This window comes from Hermetia illucens, chromosome 2, assembly GCF_905115235.1.
Source record: "Hermetia illucens chromosome 2, iHerIll2.2.curated.20191125, whole genome shotgun sequence".
Taxonomy (NCBI): Eukaryota; Metazoa; Arthropoda; class Insecta; order Diptera; family Stratiomyidae; genus Hermetia; species Hermetia illucens.
The window spans coordinates 30,600,027-30,621,858 of record NC_051850.1 but is presented as its reverse complement, the minus strand read 5'-3'; the positions used below and the strand labels follow the sequence as shown (position 1 = coordinate 30,621,858).

Here is a 21,832-nt window from a genome sequence, read left to right as displayed (position 1 = left end):
TGTGTAAACTTTCAAAAATGGGGGGAAACAACGAGATGAATTCCAGATTTATTCAAGTATCTTTAGTATCTTTGGTTTTGAAGATTTTCAGATGATATTTTAGAGATTAGCTAAGCGCAGCCATGTTGAACTGACACACATTCCCGGAAGCGTTGAGGATCAATTATTATTATTATTGATTTTGCGTTGAAGATTTTCATGTGGGTGTTATGAGTAGGGATCGACTTGATTTTGGTAAAATGAATTTATTGAAATTTGAGGAAGTAGAGCAACAAAATAAATTCACATTTGCTCCTCTTATCGATGAATATTATCCGTAAAATGATAATTTGTAACTCTAAATCGAGGAGACAATAGCCACCACGCCCAAAAACCCTGGTTATAGTGTTAAATAAGGACTGACATTTGGACCACATTTGCTATAGTACAAAATCAGCGATTTACCTCCACTCAGCGACTTAATACCTCTGGTGCGATTAATAGTCATGGCTCAAAAAGAAAACCGAATTCTGAGGAGTTGAACTCACCAGGAACTCGTATCGATATAGTGGAAACCACGACTACAGTGTGGTCGCCACAAGAAGGTGAAAATGGAAACGCGAGTCTAGCGGAATATATAAAGTAACATGTCCAGACTGTGAGAAGAGTTACAAAGGAGAAACCAAAAGACTGGCGTCAGTACCGTGGGGAGAGCACGCGAGATAAACGAAAACGGTCAGGACAAATAGAAAGAAAGGCATATCTTTGAAACGTGGTAGCATGACATATCAAGGAAAGGACATAGCATCACATGAGACAACGTGTAAGTAGTTAGAAAATACAGCAACATCATGAAAGTAGATGCGCATGAGAGCCGAACAATTTTATGTAAATCAAAGTGAAATGGATTAAACTAGGACGCGGACAATATCCAATCCTGACTTCTCAGAGATATGGTAAATGAAAAACCTTACAGTTACCTAACACAAACGATAAAGACACAATCAAGATACTCTTCAAGTCTCACTGAATTTCACCAGATTTGTCGGCGGGATAGGTTTTGAGAACGAGACCTGCTATACTTCTTAGAGTACACATTTTGAGTCAGCACTCTTTATGCTTCTTGCAATACTAATTAAACCCTTTAATTTGAGACCCCACATGGTCATATTCTTAGAAAAAACTGTATACGCCACTTTCGCATGTATCGAGAGCCCCCCCCCTAAACTTAACAGAAAATGGCGCCTCTTGCTGCATGTAAAGAGAATCACAGAGCACAAGTTATAAGAGAAGCTCTGAAGCTCTGTAAAAGACTGAAAGAGTCTGTTGGGGCCCCGGAATCTCCTCAACGTAACCAAAGATCGAAAACAGAAAATGAAAGATTACAGCAAAAGGTGATGAGTGTATTCAAGGTTCCACTTGGACTAAGGTGGAAAAGAAGAAAAAGCTACAGAAGGGAGGCTGGCAGATGCGCTTATAATAACGAAAAAAGTGAAATTACATACGCTGCCATTTTACGCAAGGTCAAAACAGACACCTCGTTGTCATAGCTAGGTGATAGCGTGAACTGAATAAGGCGAACGCAGAAGGGCATCTTATTGCTACAATTTAAACCAGGCGAAAACAAATCAGAAGACCTGCGTAGAAAAATCCAGTCACCACTTGGATGAGATTACAACGAAGGAGGAAATTTGCCGAGCCTTACGATTCTAGCTAGGAATACAGTTGATGCAGGGGACAGATATTCTACGGATGAGGAAGGCATATGGTGGCACACAAACTGCGTCAATAAGTCCAACAAAGTCTGTATTGGTCAGGTCGTCTGCCGACTGCGAGAGCAGGTAACTATAAAAAGATACTCCAGGTGTTTGGAATTTGAGAATGTGGTGAAAAAATGTATTAGCATACACGATAGTTCCGGCCTGTGCCCTAAATGCGGAAAAAAAGGCCATATTACAAAAGGCTGCAAAAAAGAGCCCATTGTCTATTCTTCAGGCAAATAAGTGACATTGACAGACCATATCGCAGGCACCAGCACATTTCCGGTGTTTAGGATGACGATCGACACTGTGCGCAAATGAGGTTCATACAGCTAAACCTGAACCATTGCCAGGCAACTGAGGACCTGCTCTTCCAGATGGTGTTGGAAAATAAAATCGATGTCACTATTGTCTGCGAGGAGTACAAGTATCTAGATAGTGAATTTTGGGTTGCGAAAAAGCGGTGGTATGGACATGCGGTAATTGAGCCATAGAAGAACCACGAAGAGTTGTTTCACTAGAGCAAAAACAGGTGGATACTCCATCTGCCGCTACTATGCGCGGTGGAGAGGCTAGTGATGGATGCAAACGACCATAGCCTAAAGATAATAGCTGAAGATTGCAACGCATGGGCTGAAGAATGGAGCAGCCAAGAATTCACCATTTAATCTGGATGCGTGAACATTTTCCGAAAAGGAGAAATGGGGTTCGTGATAGATGTCACATTTGTTAGTGATATTTTATCTAAAGATCTCCAGCGGTACGTTAGCGAGGAATATACACGTAGTAAGCACTAGGCCATCAATTTTGAAATCATACATCGTACAAGAATGAATCTTGAAGGTGGGCCAATAACCCAATAAGTTTGACGAGGAGATTTTCAAACAAGTTCTGCCGTAAAACACACAATAAAGCTTTGCAGTTCGGCAAAACGTTGGGCAATTGTATCCCAGAAGCGAGTGCTGAACTTTTGGTGGAACTCTGAAATCGGAGAATGCCGCAATGTCTGCCTCAAGGTCAGAAGGTACAGTCAGTATAATAGAAAGCCATCTGGATACGGGCGGCTACATCAAGAATACAAAGAGGCTCGGAAGAAATTACATGTGGCTTTCATGAAAAGTAAGTGGCTGAGCAAGGAAGCTGACATGCCTACAAGACAATAATGTCGAAAGTCAAAGGAAAACGCTCTCCAAAAATTGCTTGCCCTAATCTCTTTAATGTAATAGTAACGAAACTTTTCCCGCAAAATGTGATCGCTAACCATCCCACCGTCGATATGTTCCCATTCATATCCCCTAGGAGTTGCGAAAAAAAATAGTTGGAAATGAAGCGCCTAGCTTAACCCTAACAACCGCAAATATGTTTGCCGAGGCATTTACCACATTTCTTAAAGAAAAAGTCTTTCCTACATAATCCAAGAAACAGAAGCTAATACTAATCCCCAAGACAAAAAGCCTTTGGGTGAAGCTTTGTTCTACAGGCCGTGATGCCTCCTAAATAATTCTGGCAAACTATTCGAACCAATAATATATTACAGATTACTCCTAATTGCTGAAAACAAAGGCGGGGTCTCTGGGAATCATTTTTCCGTAAACTTCAAATTGCATGCGGAGTGTGTAGCAAGCAAGGCATATAACATCGGAGCACTCATTGCGAGAATGCTACCAAATATAGGTGACCCAAGCCCGAGTCGTTAACTCCTTATTTCGAGGGTGGCCAGTTCGATCCTATTATCTGCAGCACCAGTGTGGGTAGGTGCACTGAAAATACAAAAAATAAGCCAAAGGTTAGAGTTGCGTATCGCGTAAGTGCGCTCCGAACATGCTGCACTTGTAGAACAACATCCAATGAAACAGCCTGCGTGGTAGCAGAAATGATCCTGATTAATATTTTAGCGAGAGAAGGACAACGAATTTACGATCGAGCGTATCACACCGTGCCCGTCGTTGACAGTTCGCAAGAACTCAAACTATTGTGGAATGGTAGGAGAAGTGAGACGAGTCAAAAAAGGAAGCTAGATCTACAGAATCATATGCGATATTTGGAAATGGATCGGCGAAGTAAATTTTGACGTAACCCAGAACGGAAGTTATCGAGCATCGATTTGGGCATGATGATTCGCCATATTGCCCAAAGTGCCGGAATATTGCAAAGGAGGCAAAACACATTTTATTTTATTGCTCGAGATTCGCAGCTCCGAGGGAAGCTTTGGAAGCTACAACCGGAGAACAAAATATCATGAAGTCAAGGGCTATATGAACTGAAGTCAAAATGGTGTTAGCAATCATCTATAAGAAACTTAGACAGGGAGGAGTCATTCGACGTAATTTGATACGGGAGCCCCGCGGGGAGAGTGGAAACAGGTGGTTTTAGTGGGTAAGCGCCCCACATAATCGTCTGCAGGAACCAGCGGTAGTCTCTCACGCTTTCCACCTTCCATCGACCAAAAAAAAAAGACATGCAGACAAACATGGAGATAGACTTTAAATCGATTCTAATAAGGATTTGTATCACACAAAACCCTAAAAAATAAAAAGCAGTCAAAGTATTTTTATTCCTTGGACATTTCGAGGATCCTTCAGATTGCGAAAAAAATACTCTTGGTTTATTTTACCGCTACACAGTAATAAGAGCAGGTCATCAACTTATTCGTTTAGGTCTATGGTGCAACAGCCGACTTGGCAGGCATCGAGAATTGGAAGCGGTATGAGAACAGAATCCAGTTCTTGTAATACCTTCTGATTCTCGAATCCCCATACAGCTGTTTGATAGGAGAGATAAAGTTAGACTGAAGCGTACAAACAGTTTGGAACAGAAGAATGTGTCAGAGCATATTAAAAGCAAAAGAAGTTTCCCAAGCAGGAGTCTTCCTTCTGGATAAAAATGAGAAGTGGGCACTTTCCTTAGGGTATGGGTGTTCCTAAGAGCTGCAATTGGGTTGACGAACAATTGAAAGACACGCATGTTGCGAAGGTGAGCAGACCATTAACCATCTTAAGAATCGTTCAGGAATATAAAACTCGTTTGAACTCTATATCTAGATTGAATATGATGGAACTAGTCTGGGTACCTGGACACTTGATTATAGGGAAATCAAGTCTCCGATGTCTTTACGAAATAGGGTTTATTTTTTTTCATGCCAGAACATGTACCAGCAATTAGAATGTTAGTGGCATTGGCTGATGCTGTTATCAAAAATTCGGAATAGGCTTCCATAAGGACAAGTGGCAGAACGATATGTCACAGGACGTACTACACGCTTCATTTTAAAACCAAACAAACATACTGCAAAATTTATCCTATCGAAAAACCGGAGCACATGGAGAGGTATTGTGGAAATTCAGACTGGCTATAACTCACTTGCTGGGCACATATTCAGGGTGGGAATATGAGGAGCTAATACGTGACCATCCTGTAACAAGGAAGGGGAATCTCTGGAAGACTTCCGATGTGAACATACCGCCTATGGGTCCACCAGTAATGCTGATGTACTTCAGTTGCAGACGGTAGCATATTACATCCACAAACGGAGATTTATGATACATAAATGTAAGGGAATTTCACTCTAGGTTCAATTGCGATGAGAGCCAATTAATAAATTTATTTAATTTTAATTTGTTATTATTATATGGATGGATGGCCTCACTTTCTTCAACGTGATCAGGCAACAGGTGATCGACATTATGGTAGCATCTCCTGACATTGGGGCTCTTGTCGGAGAGTGGAGAGTATCAAATGATATCACGCTCTCGGATCAGAGGCGCCCGAGTTACGATCAAATCCATTGCTGGAGAAAACAATCCAGATGGTCACTAACAGCATGAGAGAAGCTTTCGAAGTGAGCTGTCCACTCATGATACCAAAGTAGGGCGAAACAGAGGCGAACGAAAAGAGTGCTCCCCAATGGAGCTCGAAAGTCTGATTCTGGCACTTGCTAGATTCGGAGCAAAAAGGCTCAAAAAGCTCTAAAGAAGAACGTAAAGTCGGCCAAACGATCATCATGGAGACGCTTCAGCGAAGAGACCAACTCTCTTGAGGCAACCTCAAAGTTGAAGCGGATCCTAGTCAAAGAACGTAGTCAACAGTTGGGTTATCTACGTTTATAGAGCGGGAGGTACACAGAAATTGATGACGAAACAGCAAACCATTTGCTTGAAGTGCACTTCCTAGGCAACATGCAAAATCTCATCTCAGGGCCGACAGATACATACAGCCTTCAATCGGAAAATTGGACTCTGGCATGCAATGTAGTGTCACGGAAGCGAGTGAAATGGGCATTTAACTCGTTCCATAGATACAAGTCTGAAGGTCCAGATGGCATTATTTCTGCTCTAGTAATAGAGGGAATGGATGCCCTCGTTGTACACATTCGAAATATATACCGCGTCTGCCTAGCACAAGCTTATACCCCACCCAGCTGACGTGATGTCAAGGGAATATTTATTCCCAAAGTAGGGAAACCCACCTACACAGACGCAAAAAGCTTCCGACCGATCAGTCTAACTTCCTTTCTGCTAAAAGGACTAGAAAGACAAGTAGATCGGTTGATAAGGGATACACGTATCCTTAAGAGGTCACTTCACTGTAGGCAACATGCCTGTCAGAAAAGTCGGACAGAAGTCAATTGAGGCAGGGTGTATTAGGGGTTCCCCACAGGGAGACTTTTTTTCCTCTGTTATGGTTACTAGTGATGAGCTTCACTAGGAGCGTCAAAGGGGCTACACGCTACCCACCTTAGCAGAGGCGCAAATCCAGCTGGTGCAAACAGTCAAATATTTAGGATTACATCTTGACTCCAAGATAACGTGGAAGCAGCATATCCAAGAACAATACCAAAAACCTGCAGATTGCTCTGGTGCTGTGGGACTGCGATGGGTAAAGCCTGGGGGCTTTCACCAAAACGGATTCGTTGGATGTATACATCCATAATAAAATCCATTATCATGTATGCGTGCATCGCCTGGTGTCCGAGATTGAATTTTGCTAACAGCAGGAAGCTGCTAACGCAGATTCAGGGGCTCGGTTGCCTAAGCATTACTACGTAATGAATATTACGCCGACCGTGGCAATCGAAGCTATTCTAAGCATCGAACGACGCATATAGGCTTGATACTATCGGCGCGTGGAAAGGCAGCCAATCATGTCATGCGTCCATCTGGAAATTTCTTGCCAAACGTCAGGTAGCTCTGACGCCCGCCGTGTTCTTAGGAAATTCGATTCTGGATTCTCAGAAAAATGGCCATATTCTAGGCAGAGATATATGCCATTTTATTGGCACCAGAAGAGAATTTTCGGCAAAAATGGAGGGGTCGCATCATTCGAATCTGTTCTGAATGTCGGACAGCATTATCAGCACTAAACAAACAGCAACGACATATCAAGTCAGTTGATGTGGAGTTGTCATCAGATGTTGCTGAAACTTCGCGACTGAACGAAACATTCCTGGTACTGGGGAAGCGGATAGACTGGCTCGCCAACATTCTGAATCCACAATGGTGGTGCCAGAACCAGCTTTTTGTATCCGGTCAACTACTGTCAAGTCTACTCTGAGGGGGGAAATGGCAAGGATTTACACAGCCGAATGGAGAAATTTGAACTTTTACCGGCAGGCGAAAATCTTTGTGAAGGAACCCGAAGGCGTTAGAGCGGCATTTTCGACATTGTCTCTTAAGAAGTGGGACATGAAAATCCTAGTAGTGTTTTTAACTAGGCACTGCCCCTTACCACATGGAACAAATATTGAAGTAATGGTCTCGGCCATATGCAGTCAATGCGAGGAGGAAAAAGAGACGTCGTATGCAGCTGCCTGGTCTCCAAGTGATCTCAGACGAAGATACCTTAGTACGGTTTTCTTCAACGAAGAGTCTGCGCATTCTCTGTCCCTGGAGAATGCTCCTAGATTCGCGAAAGACTGCGAACGTCGTCGGCGAGAGGTTGATGCATAGGCGATCTCCGGGGATAGTACAATGGGCCTAGCAAAGGTCTGAGTGCTTGGAATTGCGGCTCCCCCCTCTAAACTAAACTAACCGTAGTAAAAACCTTCGATTGGAAAAAGTGCCAGGGATTCGCCACTCATCAATAACCAAATCTCAACTAATATTTTATCGAGGACAGTTCCAATTCTAGACTACAACGACAACATATTTAGAAATTGAAAGATAGAAAGAAAGCTTTGAATTTGTGTTTAATTACCAAAAAATGCGACAAAGGGAAACTGAAAAGCATTGGCGGTAAGTGAAATAGAAATGACAATCCGCTACAATCAACCATTGTGGAACATTAAAGCAAATCCCCAATATTTCGATATTTTTTCCTCATTTATTGGATAATCGGATGTCTGAACTTGAGAAGGAGGTATACGAGTATACAGCGTTGTTGATTTGTTGTTGATTGACTTATCCTCGAATACCTTAACAATGTGGGCACGTAGACAAACTATTCTCCAAAGTACAATATTTCCTTTTATCTACCATCTCTACAGATGTAAAAGTTAATGAATGAAAATTAGTCGATAAATTGGCAACTTCTGTTGCGTTAATAACAAAAACGAAACGAAGTCGCGACGGATAGATGGCGAGAATTTTCAACGGAAGAATTAGTTCATACTTCACTTCTACGAACTCTGCCGACATTTGGAGCAATTCCCCTTGTCAGCGCCACTTAAGTCGAGGAAGCAATGAAATGAATGGGGGAAAGCAACAGGACCTGATGAAATCGCATCTGAGCTCTGGAAAATGAAGAAGTGGAACCCAGCGCTGTGGCTCAGTGAGTTCTTCAATCGGGTTATTGAGGAAGATATAACACCATCTGAATGGCAAGAAAGCACGGAAACAGGGAAAAAGGAAGGTAGTGCAGCAGAGTGTTCAAATTATCGTCCGATCTCATTGCTGTTTCGTGCCATGTGATGCACCGTATTCGCAACATCGTGCAAATAACCGTAAATCAAGCCGGGTTTTTCAAGAACTGCGGAACTAGGGACGCAATAGACGGTACGCGATTACACCGTGAGAAGTATCGCCCTATTTACATTGCATTACTGGATCTAGATAAGGCATTTAACCCTGTGCCATAGAAACTCAACTGGTATGCTCTGCAGAACACCTCGTACAGAAGAATTCGTTCACTGGGTTAAATTGCTCTACGAGGATCCGAAAAGTAAAGTTCAAAGTGCGGCGGACGTATCAAAACCGTTTTGTGTCTCTGTTGGTGTTGGTGGGGTGAGCGCTCTCACCACTCCTCTTTGTTCTTGTTATGGACACTGTTACACAGGATATCAAATGTCCAGCGCCCTATACACTGCTTTATGCAGATGTTTTCCTAGCGTTTCGTAGCAAAGCTGATCTCGAGCAACTGGTTCAAAAATGGAATGATCGCCTCATGTAGCTCGGTCACATCGGAGTCAATGGGAAGGACCAAAAGGTCAGCCGAAATAACGATGGCTTGATATGCTGGATGGCGATTTGAAGGCCACTGACAGGGTAAAATGGCGCAACCAATTAAGATGAACTGGTCCCCGTCTGAACGGAACAAAGGCTGACGAAGAAGAAGGACATTGAGGAAGTTTTTGATAGAGTTATCGAGAAGTGCGTTTAGAGCACCTTTCACAGGTTTGCATCCTACAGCGGTTGACAACATCCGAGCGAAACATTGAATGCTGAATTGAGATATAATTTCTAGAGAATTTGTGTATGAGTCACAAAACTACATGGCGCAGAGTAGTTGAAGAGGAATGCAGTTTTTCGAGATTAAGAGAGTTTGGATGGAAATTAGAACAATTAAAAATTCGAATGTTTTTTTTAAAACTTTATTAATCACCTCAAATTTATATGAATACATGAAATATTTGATTTAATGTACTTCATAATTACCGTCGAACTAAATATAACATTCTTTATAATTAAGTTTGTAGTTTAGGGATAAAATACCAACTATCGAATAAATCGATTGAAATATCACTCGAAGAACGTGAATCAGGTAGGAAGATAGTATTTAATATTTTACAATTAATCTAGTTGATTTCTAACAAAGCTCATAAGTAATCCGCTTACACACTGCACGCTCTCACAATCTCAAACTTAACGATACAGACTTAATTGTCGTTTGAATTCCGTCTCATCCATTCCCGCCGTATTGAATTCTTCCTCTTGTTTTTTGAGTAATTCAAATATTGCAGCCAATTGCTGATTTTCAATTCTAGAACAGAGTGAAATGCATTTTAATTTTAGCTATTGTTCCAAGTAATCAAGCGAAAGACATCTAAACACGAGTAATCTGATCATTTCAAAATTAAATCAAAGAAATTATCACACTTTACAACATCATCGAGTTTAGGTCCTCCTACCTTCTCTCTTCCTCTATTTGCTCATTAGTAAGAGTTTTTTCTATTTGTTTTAGTTTTGCTGCTTTCATTTCACGCACGAAATCCCGGCTTAAATCTTCTAATTCACCATTCTCACGTTGGCTGTTGTCATCGTTTACATCATCATCATCCTCTTCTGTGTCAGAATTTTTGTCTTTTTTCTTTCCTTTACGTGGTCCCTTTAAAAATATGAAGCCATATTTTTCCGTTTATTAAAAATTCCCAAAAAGGGATTAAAAGCAATTGCAAAAACGTAAAACAAGTGCAGTGAATAGTGTTTAGCACGTAGGAATCATGCAGATTAATCATCTGGGTATAATGCTAGGACTAGGGTTGGATATGGCAATGGAAGGGACTTGACTAATAATTTAAAAATCTTTCTACAACCCACCTTAAACTTTTTTGATGGAAGGCTTGTCGTTGATTGGCTGAATTACGAAAATTTGTAGGAAAAAATCAAATTGGTTAAGAGAATGTGAAACATGAAATAAGTAGAAAAATAAAAGCTCAATATTATAATAAGGTGCGTTTATTTCGATTGCAAAACCTCGGATTGTATCTTAAAACAATGACCATGCATGTGACATCAAGAAAATAAACACTCCACATTGCAGGAACAAAAGTGGTGAGGTGCGATTGAGACATCAAACACGTTTCACTAATTCGCTAGTAACTAAAATACATTCAAACATTAGGTTCAGAATGGAAGACCTAGTTTTCTAAAAGCTTTTTGAGAATTTCGGTCCTAATTTTGGGTGTTAAAACAAAGGACGATTGAACAGAAATAGGATTGAAGACTTGGCACAGTGAGATGTAATCGATTTCGATTATGGTTAGCAACTCTTACCTGTCTCCAGTAATAAGTTTATGGAAATTTATGAAAATGTGACTGACACTTCTTCACAGTCTGCATTCTGCAAGTAATGTTTAATGATATAATGATCACATTAATTTGTGGAGTGGGGATAGTATCGAAAATTTCAGCGTTAAAAGAATTGCAGCAAGATTAAGTTGGGTTAACTTAATTCAGAGAGTAAAGTATAGTACAAAATTTATTTGGATGTTAAAGAAGCTGAAAAAGGAGCGTTATACAAGGCAGAGAAATCTGAAAGAAACATTTTCAGTGCAGATATTGCAAGAAGAAGTAAGGATAATGCACTTTGAGAAAGTCTACACTAGAAACATTATTGCTTAGAGGAAAGAAAACGTTAAATTTATTTGCTTACTTGAATAAGAAGCACAGCCTGTACATAAGATATTCGACAGCAGTTCGTAATTATTACCTAAGCGCGAATATATGCGATATTAACAATTTAAAATTCAAAGTGCGGTCTTTCAAAGTTTCTTGCTATATCCAATTTCTCTTAGTGACGATTAGTACGGACGAATAACATTAAACCAACACCTTTCAAAAGACTATGACGAGTCCCTCATTCTGATGATAACTGACAACACCAGCCACCAGGTTATCCTGTCTAGGGCTTGGATCGATGGATAGATATAATTGGCACAAACTACTGCCAATCTCGAGTAATTTCGTGAAACTAATCACTGTTTTGATCAACACATGGACGTGGCCGAAACGAAGCCCCTCTCATCAGTCTATGGACCGCGAGCTGGGCATATATATGAAAATGAATACAACCTACATCCATGGACAGCGAAAGTGTCGCCAATTATGCCTGCATCGCGGAGAATCGGGACGCGACAAGACAGCGTGGAATCAATCCGCGGCTAATAAGTCATATTCTTCACATGGAAGTATTCACAAAGAAGGGGAAGAAATGAGAGAAATAATAGCAGATACCAACTCTCCAACGTACAACATAGCCAAACGGGTGATATGTGAAATGCAGGAAATTGGTAATATTTACAACACCATAGCCGTAAGAAGCGGTCAAAGGATAGTATAGCATAAAACTTAGGAAACACCTGCTGAACTAGCCCCAATAGCTCTACTGCCAAACCCTATCTCCATCTCCAGGCGGTGACCGCTAGGAGTTCTTTCTTCATGAAAAACTGAAGACGGAGAAGGATGCACACGAGTCTCCCGCACCAAAAGACGGGACAAAATGTACCAACTGGTTCTCCAGATTGGGGGTTGGGTCGGGCTGACAACCCTACACGATTACGATGTTACGAAGCCACAGACAGCCCTCGGACAGGATGGATTTCAAAACGATGAATCCGGCAACGACCGAATGCTGCGGAGTAACTAGCCGATACCTTGTCCCAATATAAGGTTGATGTAACAGCGTTGCAAGAGATGCGATGGACAGGGACCGGTTTTCTGGAGAAAAGCCACTACACCGTATATTATAGCGGCCATCCAGTGAACCATGTGCTCGGAATAGATTTGTTAGTCAGGCAAGGAGAGGGATACCTTTCACGAGGCAGTTGAGCGGACCATCATGCTTGGAAATTTCAACAATCAAGTAGGGAAGGAGCCCGCATTCAGGCGATACGTCGGCTCCCATAGCTTACATAGGGATACCAATGATAACGGACTGCGGATTATCCAGTTAGCAGTATCGCACGTATCTGGTTTGCGCGGAAAGCGGTCCACAAATATACGTGCGCCTCTCCAGACGGGACCACTTTCAACCAAATTGAACACGTGCTGATTGAACGCCACCACCTCTCAGCCTTGATGAATGTCAGAACATATAGGGGGGCCAATATAGACTCGGACCACTATCTTGTTGGCATAGTGCTCCGAGCTCGAATTACCACACCACCCACAATCCCCTCTGACAATCAGGTGAGAGTGAATACTGAAGCCATTCCCAACACAGCCCTCCGGGACACCTATAAGGGCGAAATGGATGCCGCAACAACCGAAGCAACAACAAATGATGTTCACAACCACCAGAAGAACGCTATCATTGATATGGCGGCGAGCACGCGCAGAAACTTATCACGAACTCCGTAGAGCAGAGAAGTGACTTCACAGACGAAAAAAGGAAGCCTGGGAGAACCAGCAAGTCTATGAAATCGAAAAGCACACGGAGCAACCGCACCAGACGTGGAAGTTTTACCAACAAGTCAGCACGATAAAGCCTTATGGGTAGATTGGAGTGATGGGTTGAGTAATTTGATGAACTGCTCAACAACCAAAATATCCCACACATGCTGCCACCACCAAGCACAGATGAAACAGTCCGTGTAATTCAGCGGCTTAAAAACCATAAGTCACCAGGAACCGATGGAATTACAGCCGGAAGAAGCGATCAATTACATCAAGCGGTTCATCAACTGATGCTCAAGGTATAGGACAGCGAATCAATGCCTGACGACTGACAACGAGGCATTATCTGTCTTATACATAAACAGTGCAGTAATTATAGAGGTATGACTTTGCTGAGTGCCATCTATAAGATATTCTCCGCTATCTTGCTTAGCCGGATAGCCCCATACGCCCAGAACAACATTGGCCCATACCAACAAAGAGGCTTCACTCCTTCACTGCGGCAAGTGATGCAACTGTTGGAATATGGCCATCAGTTGCACCATCTTTTCATCGACTTTAAAGCCGCCTATGATAGCATAGCCAAGGTAAAAATTTACAAGGCCATGAGAGAATTCATACCGAATTCTCCAACGAAATTGATAAGACTGACTAGGCTGACCCTGACCATTGTGCGAGGCCAGATAAAAGCAGCAGGATCACTCTCATGTATTCCTTGGAGACTTAGGTTTTTAGCAAAAAAAAAACTGCGAACTCTTGGCCGCGTTCGAGAGAAGAATCCTCCGAAGAATTTTTGGCCCCCTACATGAGGATAAACGTTTCCGTAGCCTACATAACGACGAAATCTATGAGCGATACCATGATCGTCAGGTTGTGGATAAAATGCGGCTCAATAGGTTACGGTGGGTGGGTCACTTAATCCGAGCGTATGAGGATGATCTAGCCCGAAAAGTCTATAAGGGCAATATCTATGTTAGAAAAGGAAGACGAGGCAGACTCTGCCTGAGATGGAGCGATGGCATAGGTCAGGACGCCAGACAGCTTTTAGGAATATCGAATTGGTTGACCTCGGCGCAAAACCGGGATGTCTGGAGTTCCTTACTAAGACAGGCCTGTTGCGCCGTTGATGATGATGAAGAGGGCAAAAAGGTAGTGATGATAATAAGAGGACAAAAAAAGAATCCTAAACAGCATTTTCAATCAGTAAAGCGAGAACTATAAGAACCATATAAGACCGAGAGCTCAAGCAATAAGCTCAGTGATGGGATAGATCGACATAGTAAATTATTTCTACAGAATGGATGGCGGCGAGACCAGAGAGTTAACTTTATAAACTAACAGTTTACTAGGAACGAAACGGCATCAGAAAGTAAAATATGAAATTGTTAGGATTCCCTAACCTTCAATATCAATATCAGAATAATGAGTTGAGAAAAATCAAACGGTGTAATGGATGAGCTGGTTGAGCGTCAGTTTATCAGTATCCGAGGTCAAATCACGATACCAATCTCACTGCCACCAGTGGGATTCGAACCCCGACCTTCCGTACGACAGCCTTGTGCACTAACCACGCAGCTATCTGGAGACACCGGATAATTCTCCTTGGCCAGGTTTTGAATCCCGGTCGTTATGGTTGTTTGTGTTCCCCTTTATGTTAGTTTAGCTGATGTGAGTTTATCATTTCAAGTGTGATGATCATGGAACTGAATGCAGTCTTATTGGGAATAAAGGGAGGGAAAACAAAAGAAAAAATCATAAATTGGAAAAGATTCTGTGGATGTCCTATACTCCACAAAGGCATGAACAAGAAACGTACATGCACATAGAAGTTGTAGGCGGGGTCAAAAGCGAAGGCATTATTGCGGAACATTATATAAGATCACTTGGGTATCACCGAAACTATAGTAAGATAAAATGGTAACTTTATTGACCTGAATGCCAAACAATCGGTAGCAAAACGGGTAAGATGATGAGACGAACCAGAAAATTGATCGAAAACACGGACAAAAGTTTCATAACGTCATTTGAACCTAATGTCATGAAAAAGCAAGGGAAAGTATCAACAAGAATGTGAGATGTGGTTTGATTGTCGACTTTCCCAAGAGAGTTATGGCATAAATTTATAAGTTGTAATGAAAGAAATGAAAGTCACTGAAGCGAATTTGACACATTCGCTTTGAATAATAAAAAAAATCAATGATATCATGCACTGAATAGATAAGGAATAAAAGAAATGAAGAGAACATTGCTCACTATAAAGTACGGAAAGAGAATAAATTACTGAAATACCGATGGAAAGAGATTCTTCATCCCAATGGAAGGGCGACAATATAAGCCGAACATTAGAAAAGAAAAAACTAAAATAGATGGAAAAAGCGCTACATGATGGGCATAAGCTAAGACCTTTCTGAGCCCGTCGAGTTTTTCCTTTCTTTTTTGCTATCATATAAATACACTCACGTTTATGTATTCGTTGTCAACATGTAGTATTTTATTTTCTGCAAGCATAACCATTTCCGCATTGTCTCTAAATAACGATACTGGATTGGAACATATTCTGGACAACCTAGTATTTAGAAGGAGCCATCTACTCACTTCGGTGAACAACAAGGCTACTGACTGCTTTTTATTTGGTTTGTAAAAGATTAATGCGCCTTTAAGCAGGAACAAGAAGCCTCTGTATGACCTCCAATTTAACATACAGTTTTGTCAGTTCTACTCCATATAGTTTTAGAGCGAAACAGGAGTCTGGAAAAATAAGCCCTAATACTATTAATACCAAGAAAGTATTATAGATTCTTCTGCTTTATAAATTTGACCAGGTCACATTAACATTTTTTATAACGATATATATATCATTTAAAGGGCTACTTTCTGTTCTTATTTGCTGATATGTTGAAAATTGTAATGAAATCAAATTGAAGCATACATTTAATTTTCAAAATGGTATACTCGAGCATTATCATTCATGCAAGTATGCTTTAGAGCACAAAAATTAGCTTAAAATAGCGCAAGCGATATGTAGCTATCGAAATGTATTTGGGAAGATACTGAGTCCTGAATATCCATATGTATGCATATGCATCGAAGTATGATAAATCAGGCACTCGAAAAAGACTTCATGCAATGGATTTTATGATAAAGGTCGACAAACAAATTACGCATAAATTAACTGAATTACGCGACTTTGCCTTTCCTTGCAAGCAATGCAAATATACTTTGATTGATTGCATTATTACAGGGGATAAAAATAATTGATTGATTAGATAACTCTCTCCGAAGCTGGTTCTTGTATTGAATCCCTTGAATCTGACCACGGTAAATGTGAAGTTTTACCTCATTCCCCTTCTAGTCCCAATATATTTTCTTCTCATTACAGCGTAAAGCATAAATTAGTTTATATTTAAATTTAATATTCCGCCCAAACTTCTCCTATCTAGGGTCGAAAATCACAACCGATAACAGCTTTAGTCTTGATATGACTTGATTGTAAGATTCTTTCGATTCGGAGCCTGTAGTAGGGACTTCTATCACTCAATGATTGAGGGCAGCACTACCGCATGGGGCATCTTGTCCGCTTTTATGTAATTCGTTTTGGGCATTTAAGTCACTGACCCTGGACGTCAGCAAAGAAAGTCTCTTGACGATTTACTGGGTGAAGACTACGGGTCAAGAAGTACTGAGCCTAGACTACTTCATAGAAATGTCTTCCAATATCGTCAAATTTTACTCTCAAGATAACTGAACATGTTGAAGTCACGGTGGTCATTTTAAAATAATCGTAGAAAGCACAGTTTAAATAATTTTATTAATATAAAATTAAAGAAAAACTTCACAACTCTTTATCATCTGCTCTTTTCATTGAAAATCAAATGTCAATTTTAATTTCCTAACTTCCATTATTTTTTGTGACCAAATCCAGGCCTACTTCGCCACGGAGAACACCGGTGGCACTCTGGGAAAAGCTCTGTCACCGGCTTCTTTGTGAATATTTTTGCATCAACGTTTTACAGAATATTCTTAAAAGCCGTGTGAGCGGATGGCTCAAGTGATTAGAGCGCTGGGCTATCGTAGCAGAGGTCGTGGTTCGAACTTCACTGGTGGCAGAAGGATTTGTTATCGCGATTGGATGTCGAATAGCAGTCGACTCAGATGTGACGAGTACCTAAGTCAAATCAGAGTAATAATCTCGGGCGAGCGCAATGACTGACCACATTGCCTCCTACAGTGTTACTGGAGTGTATCGTTAAGATTTTGAATGAAGGGCCCTAACCTACTTCAAGGCCCTGATCCAATTGGATTGCTACGCCAACAATTATAATTATTCTTAAAAGCATACTCAATAATGTACGAAAAGTGTCAATAAATTTACTCAAACTGTTTTTCTTAAAACAAATACGTAAAAAAATGGTTATTGAAAAGATCAAAAACAGAGGCAATGTTGACGAATGTAAATGAATTATTGACCGATAATGCTGAAGGAGGGACAAAGTGCTTCTTTTTTACTCTAGAGCGCCTTGGTCATTGACGCTAACTACTGGGAAATTCCCAATGCGGCTGAAGCTTAGCTTTTCATGGACGTAGCATTGACCCACCCGGTACGAAAAGTAACATGAAAGAAAACAACAGTGGATGAAGCAAGACAACCAACTTCAAAATGTTATTGCAACGTCCGTTGAGTGGAGGCCGATCGAGCATATTATCAACTGCAAGGCGGCGTGGTCCATATGGGAAAAGTTTAATTCAATTTAGGAGCGAAATTTGAGAGCAGTTTACATTCTTCTACAAAAGCGATATGGCATGGAGTAGGATTCGAAGGATGACATCTCAGAGAGAAGGGCCAGAATCAAGTAAGTGCGGCATTCGCCGAATGCCTACACATTTGCCGCCAGTGGCTAGTCTGCTAGAGTTGGTTTCAAGTAAGAAGAGCACTATACTAAGCAGAGATTTCGGAGCTATATTTTGTGAAGATTGGATTAACCGAAAAAAAACACCAGCTGCGCTTGTAGTCCAAGAACAGAGGGGAAATCATCCACACTCTGAAGCCTTTCCAAGACCATTGTGGAAGTAACATGAACCTCACTAATTACCAGCAAGCTCAGACTTAAAATGAGGGCCCAAGTAGCGTGCTATATCAGCTTAATCGCGCAACATGGCGAGGGAATTTGTGTTTGGTAGGGCAAAAAAGAAAGAACGGGAACGAGGAACGGGAGAATGAAAATTTAAATAAATTTGTGGAAATAAAATTTGCTTTTTGCGAGTGAGTATTTATCCATGGCAGAGGCAACCTATCGCACCCTGAATCACTTCTGCCCTGAGAGTAGCGTGATTGCATTATCTGAAAGACTATCTGCAAGCAAAAAAGGCTCTCAAAAATTCTCAGGACAGACACAAATCTTCAACAGCTGAATTGAGAAAGAAGGCAGCCGAGATAAGCTCACAAGAGGAGAATGCCCATAGAAACCCAAACCCGAACCCAAAAATAAGGAACCTTCAGGTAAGTCAAAAGCGCAGATAGTGGTCAGAAAACCCGGGGTTAGCTAATATCTCAAGTCGGATACCGAGTCACAAAAATGTGCTGTGTCGGATGGGAAGAGCGATACTCCGACATTGGAGAAGAGCTTCTAGCATTAACGGAGCAATAGACAGTACGAACATAGCCCAAGTAAACCTTCACCATGCGAAAGTTGCATCTGCAGTAATTGCAAGGGCCTGGACTCCAAGGAGAAGATTGGAATAGTGTTGGCTCAGGAACCCTGGGTGTACCGGGGGCAGAATTGCGGTCTGCAAGGAGGAAACATGCAGGTAATTTATCCAATCATTCTACACGCACAGATTCACGCACATTTCTACACGCACAGATTCAATTAAATATACAGTTAATTATGGGAAAGATTTACATAAAAAGAATGATAGTCTCGTGACACAGTTGTCTTGAAGTCCTGCAAATCAGATAACTTTTTCGAAGTGATTGTCAATCTTTCATTGTGTTGTGGCTCTAATAACTATAACCTCTTTGCATTGATAGTGGCTTTCCCATGCGGGAAAACTTTTTGCAAATTGCGATGAAAAACGTGTAAAATAAAAAAAACTTAAGGTCACCCTTCAGACGGTCAGGTCGTGTCTTCATAAATTCTACTTCCTTGAAACTTTAAACAAGTCGGGAAACCGGTAGCTGGGCGCTTCAAGTATGAAAGCTTTTGTTCGCTTCTTCTGTAAGTATATTTGAGTAGAACTATCCCATTTGTACGTAGCCCGTTATGTATATGCATTTAGCATGTCAGAATCAGTACTTCGAGCTGTAAATTTACACGACAAATTTGAGCTACTGTAACTTTGTTACTAATAGTACGATTTTGATCAAACTTGGGGATAATATGCTTCATATTATATTTTATCCTACTACCATAATTCTAGGATAAACATAAGGAGGGTTTTACTCAATTTTCCCAAAAATATGGTAATATACTATTATTAACTTAATTTGAACAGATATCGATATATATAGAAGCAGCTTCATGATTTTTTTTTACTTTCCCATACCATGAAGATTTTTGAACGCATTCTTGACAACCATATTTGCGAAATCGTTGAAATAACCGTGAATCAAGCCGGATTTGTCAAAAACTGCGGAATGACTGACGCAATACACGCTTCGCGGTTACTCATGGAGAAACATCGTGGGAAGCATCGCCCTCTTTACATTGCCTTTCTGGATCTAGAGAAAGCGTTGGACCGTGTACCACACAACTCATCTGATATGCTTTACGACAACACTTAGTGTCAAAAGAACTCGTGCGCTGGGTTCAATTGCTCTCTAAATCTAAACAAAACAGAATTTTTGACGACCGATCCTCATGAAACAGCCACAATCACTGTCAGCGGCAGTGATCTGCCAAGAACTGAGCGATTTAAATACCTCGGGTCAACGCTATCAGCCAATGGAGAACTGCGTTATGAAATTGCTTCACGCATTAACGCAACCTGGATGAAGTGGAGTTCCACAACTGGTGTTCTTTGTGATCGATGTATCAACGAACGTCTGAAATGTAAAATTTACCGCAATGTCGTCCGTCCTATAAAAAACAATGAACGGCGTCTTGCGGTTAAAGAGACGAAGATATTGCGTTGGACTAGTGGCGTGACATGTTTTGATCACATCCGAAATGAGAATATCCGCGACCGTTATGGGGTGGCATCGATCGTGGAAAAATTGCGAGAGAGGCATATTCGATGGTATAGTCACGCAATTTGCGCTAACGAGAATTCACTTGCCAAGATAGGTCTGAACATCGAAGTCGAGGGTAAACGACCAAAAGGCCGGTCAAAACAACGGTGGCTTGATATGCTGGATGGGGATTGAAAAGCCTCAAGATTGCATCCAGATCAGACATTCGATAGAGCCAAATGGCGAAACCGATCACTACGGGCCGACCCCGCTTGTGAACGGGACAAAGGCTGAATAAAAAGAAGAAGATGCTTACTGGACACAATGATGAATACATCGCATGTAGGAATTCGCAAGGGAGGCAGGGATAGCATGGTCTTCTGGATTAGATGGGTTGTAGGAACTATGTTCGGGGAACTTACCAAGAATTTAACAGTCCAGTTTGCTCTCGAGGAGGAGGATTGGTTAAAGAAAAAGAAAAATTTCACGAATCAGACAAACGCATTTCATTGAAACAATTTTGCGCCCACCTGAGCTACTGAAATAACAGAATATTGAGCAGTCCTCAATTCATATCTGATGAAACTAATAATAAATGTTGCGTAGGAGCATTTACAGCTTTTCCTTGAAGGGCATCTTGTCGACATAGTAGAGATTCCTTTGATTCAATAAAATTATAGCGACAAATAGAACGTACAATTTAATAAACACATTATCGTTGGAATCCATTTAAAAAGCGTTCACCCGACAATTTGGTTAATAATTCAAAATGAGGACATTCTTAGCTTCAAAGCGAGGATTCCCTAAAATGCCAACCACCTATATACGTAACTCATTACCAAATCATGCGTCACACCGCCAGCGCTGGTCACGTCAACATTATCAAAAAGTAATTTAGGATAGAAAGACACAGCATGCAAATTAGAAACCCAAAATTGGGCTGAAAATTTAGGAGAACAGTTAGCCAAACCACCAAGCCCACTATCAGCTGCGAAGCAATTGCCTCTACCGAAAACATATCATGCTGGCATGCCTCTAAAAATCACTAGGAATACGCAAAACCTTTAGAATCTACTCACAGTTGTGGATTTATCCGCTATCGCTAAATTCCTATTCATAATTTTGGCGCAATAAATGGCCACGGCCGCCACTGAAAACATGGTCACTACCGTGAAAATATACACGTCCGACAGGTTGCTGACGAGGATCATGAAACTCTCGAGCTTCTGCATTGTGCACTGATTGTCCAGAAGGCGTGATTAAAACATTAGATTCTAGCGTTGTTTTGTAAATACACAAACTTGGACCTTCCCGCAGAGATTGACTGCATCTACGACATACACTCCAGACAATTTTGTTAGTCGGCCTGTCACGGGGTTGTCATTAACAGCTAACCCTAGCGGAATATGTTCGGAATGTCAACTTGAAGTCTTCAGCCAATTTGCCATGGCTGAATAAGAAACGGAAATGAAAATCCGCTGGAAAAACGTTAGAAGCTGAACCGTAAGTGGAAGTAACAGTGGATAGTTCACACATTAAGAACGGGTAATAATTCTTTTCTGAAGCTAAATAAGAGGTTAAGGATTATGTTGGTGATG

At 41.1% G+C, this 21,832-nt stretch overlaps 1 protein-coding gene across 1 annotated transcript; it reads right to left on the bottom strand.

The window, feature by feature from the left end:
• Nucleotides 1-9,576: 9,576 nt before the first annotated feature.
• On the bottom strand, nt 9,577-21,620 carry LOC119650081 (matrix-remodeling-associated protein 7). The gene is made up of 3 exons (XM_038052584.1): nt 21,314-21,620; nt 10,081-10,277; nt 9,577-9,932 (listed from the first exon to the last, which is right to left on the bottom strand). Exons 1-3 carry the CDS (start codon nt 21,464-21,466, stop codon nt 9,815-9,817), a joined length of 468 nt encoding a protein of 155 aa, XP_037908512.1. The 5' UTR covers nt 21,467-21,620; the 3' UTR covers nt 9,577-9,814.
• Nucleotides 21,621-21,832: the final 212 nt, after the last annotated feature.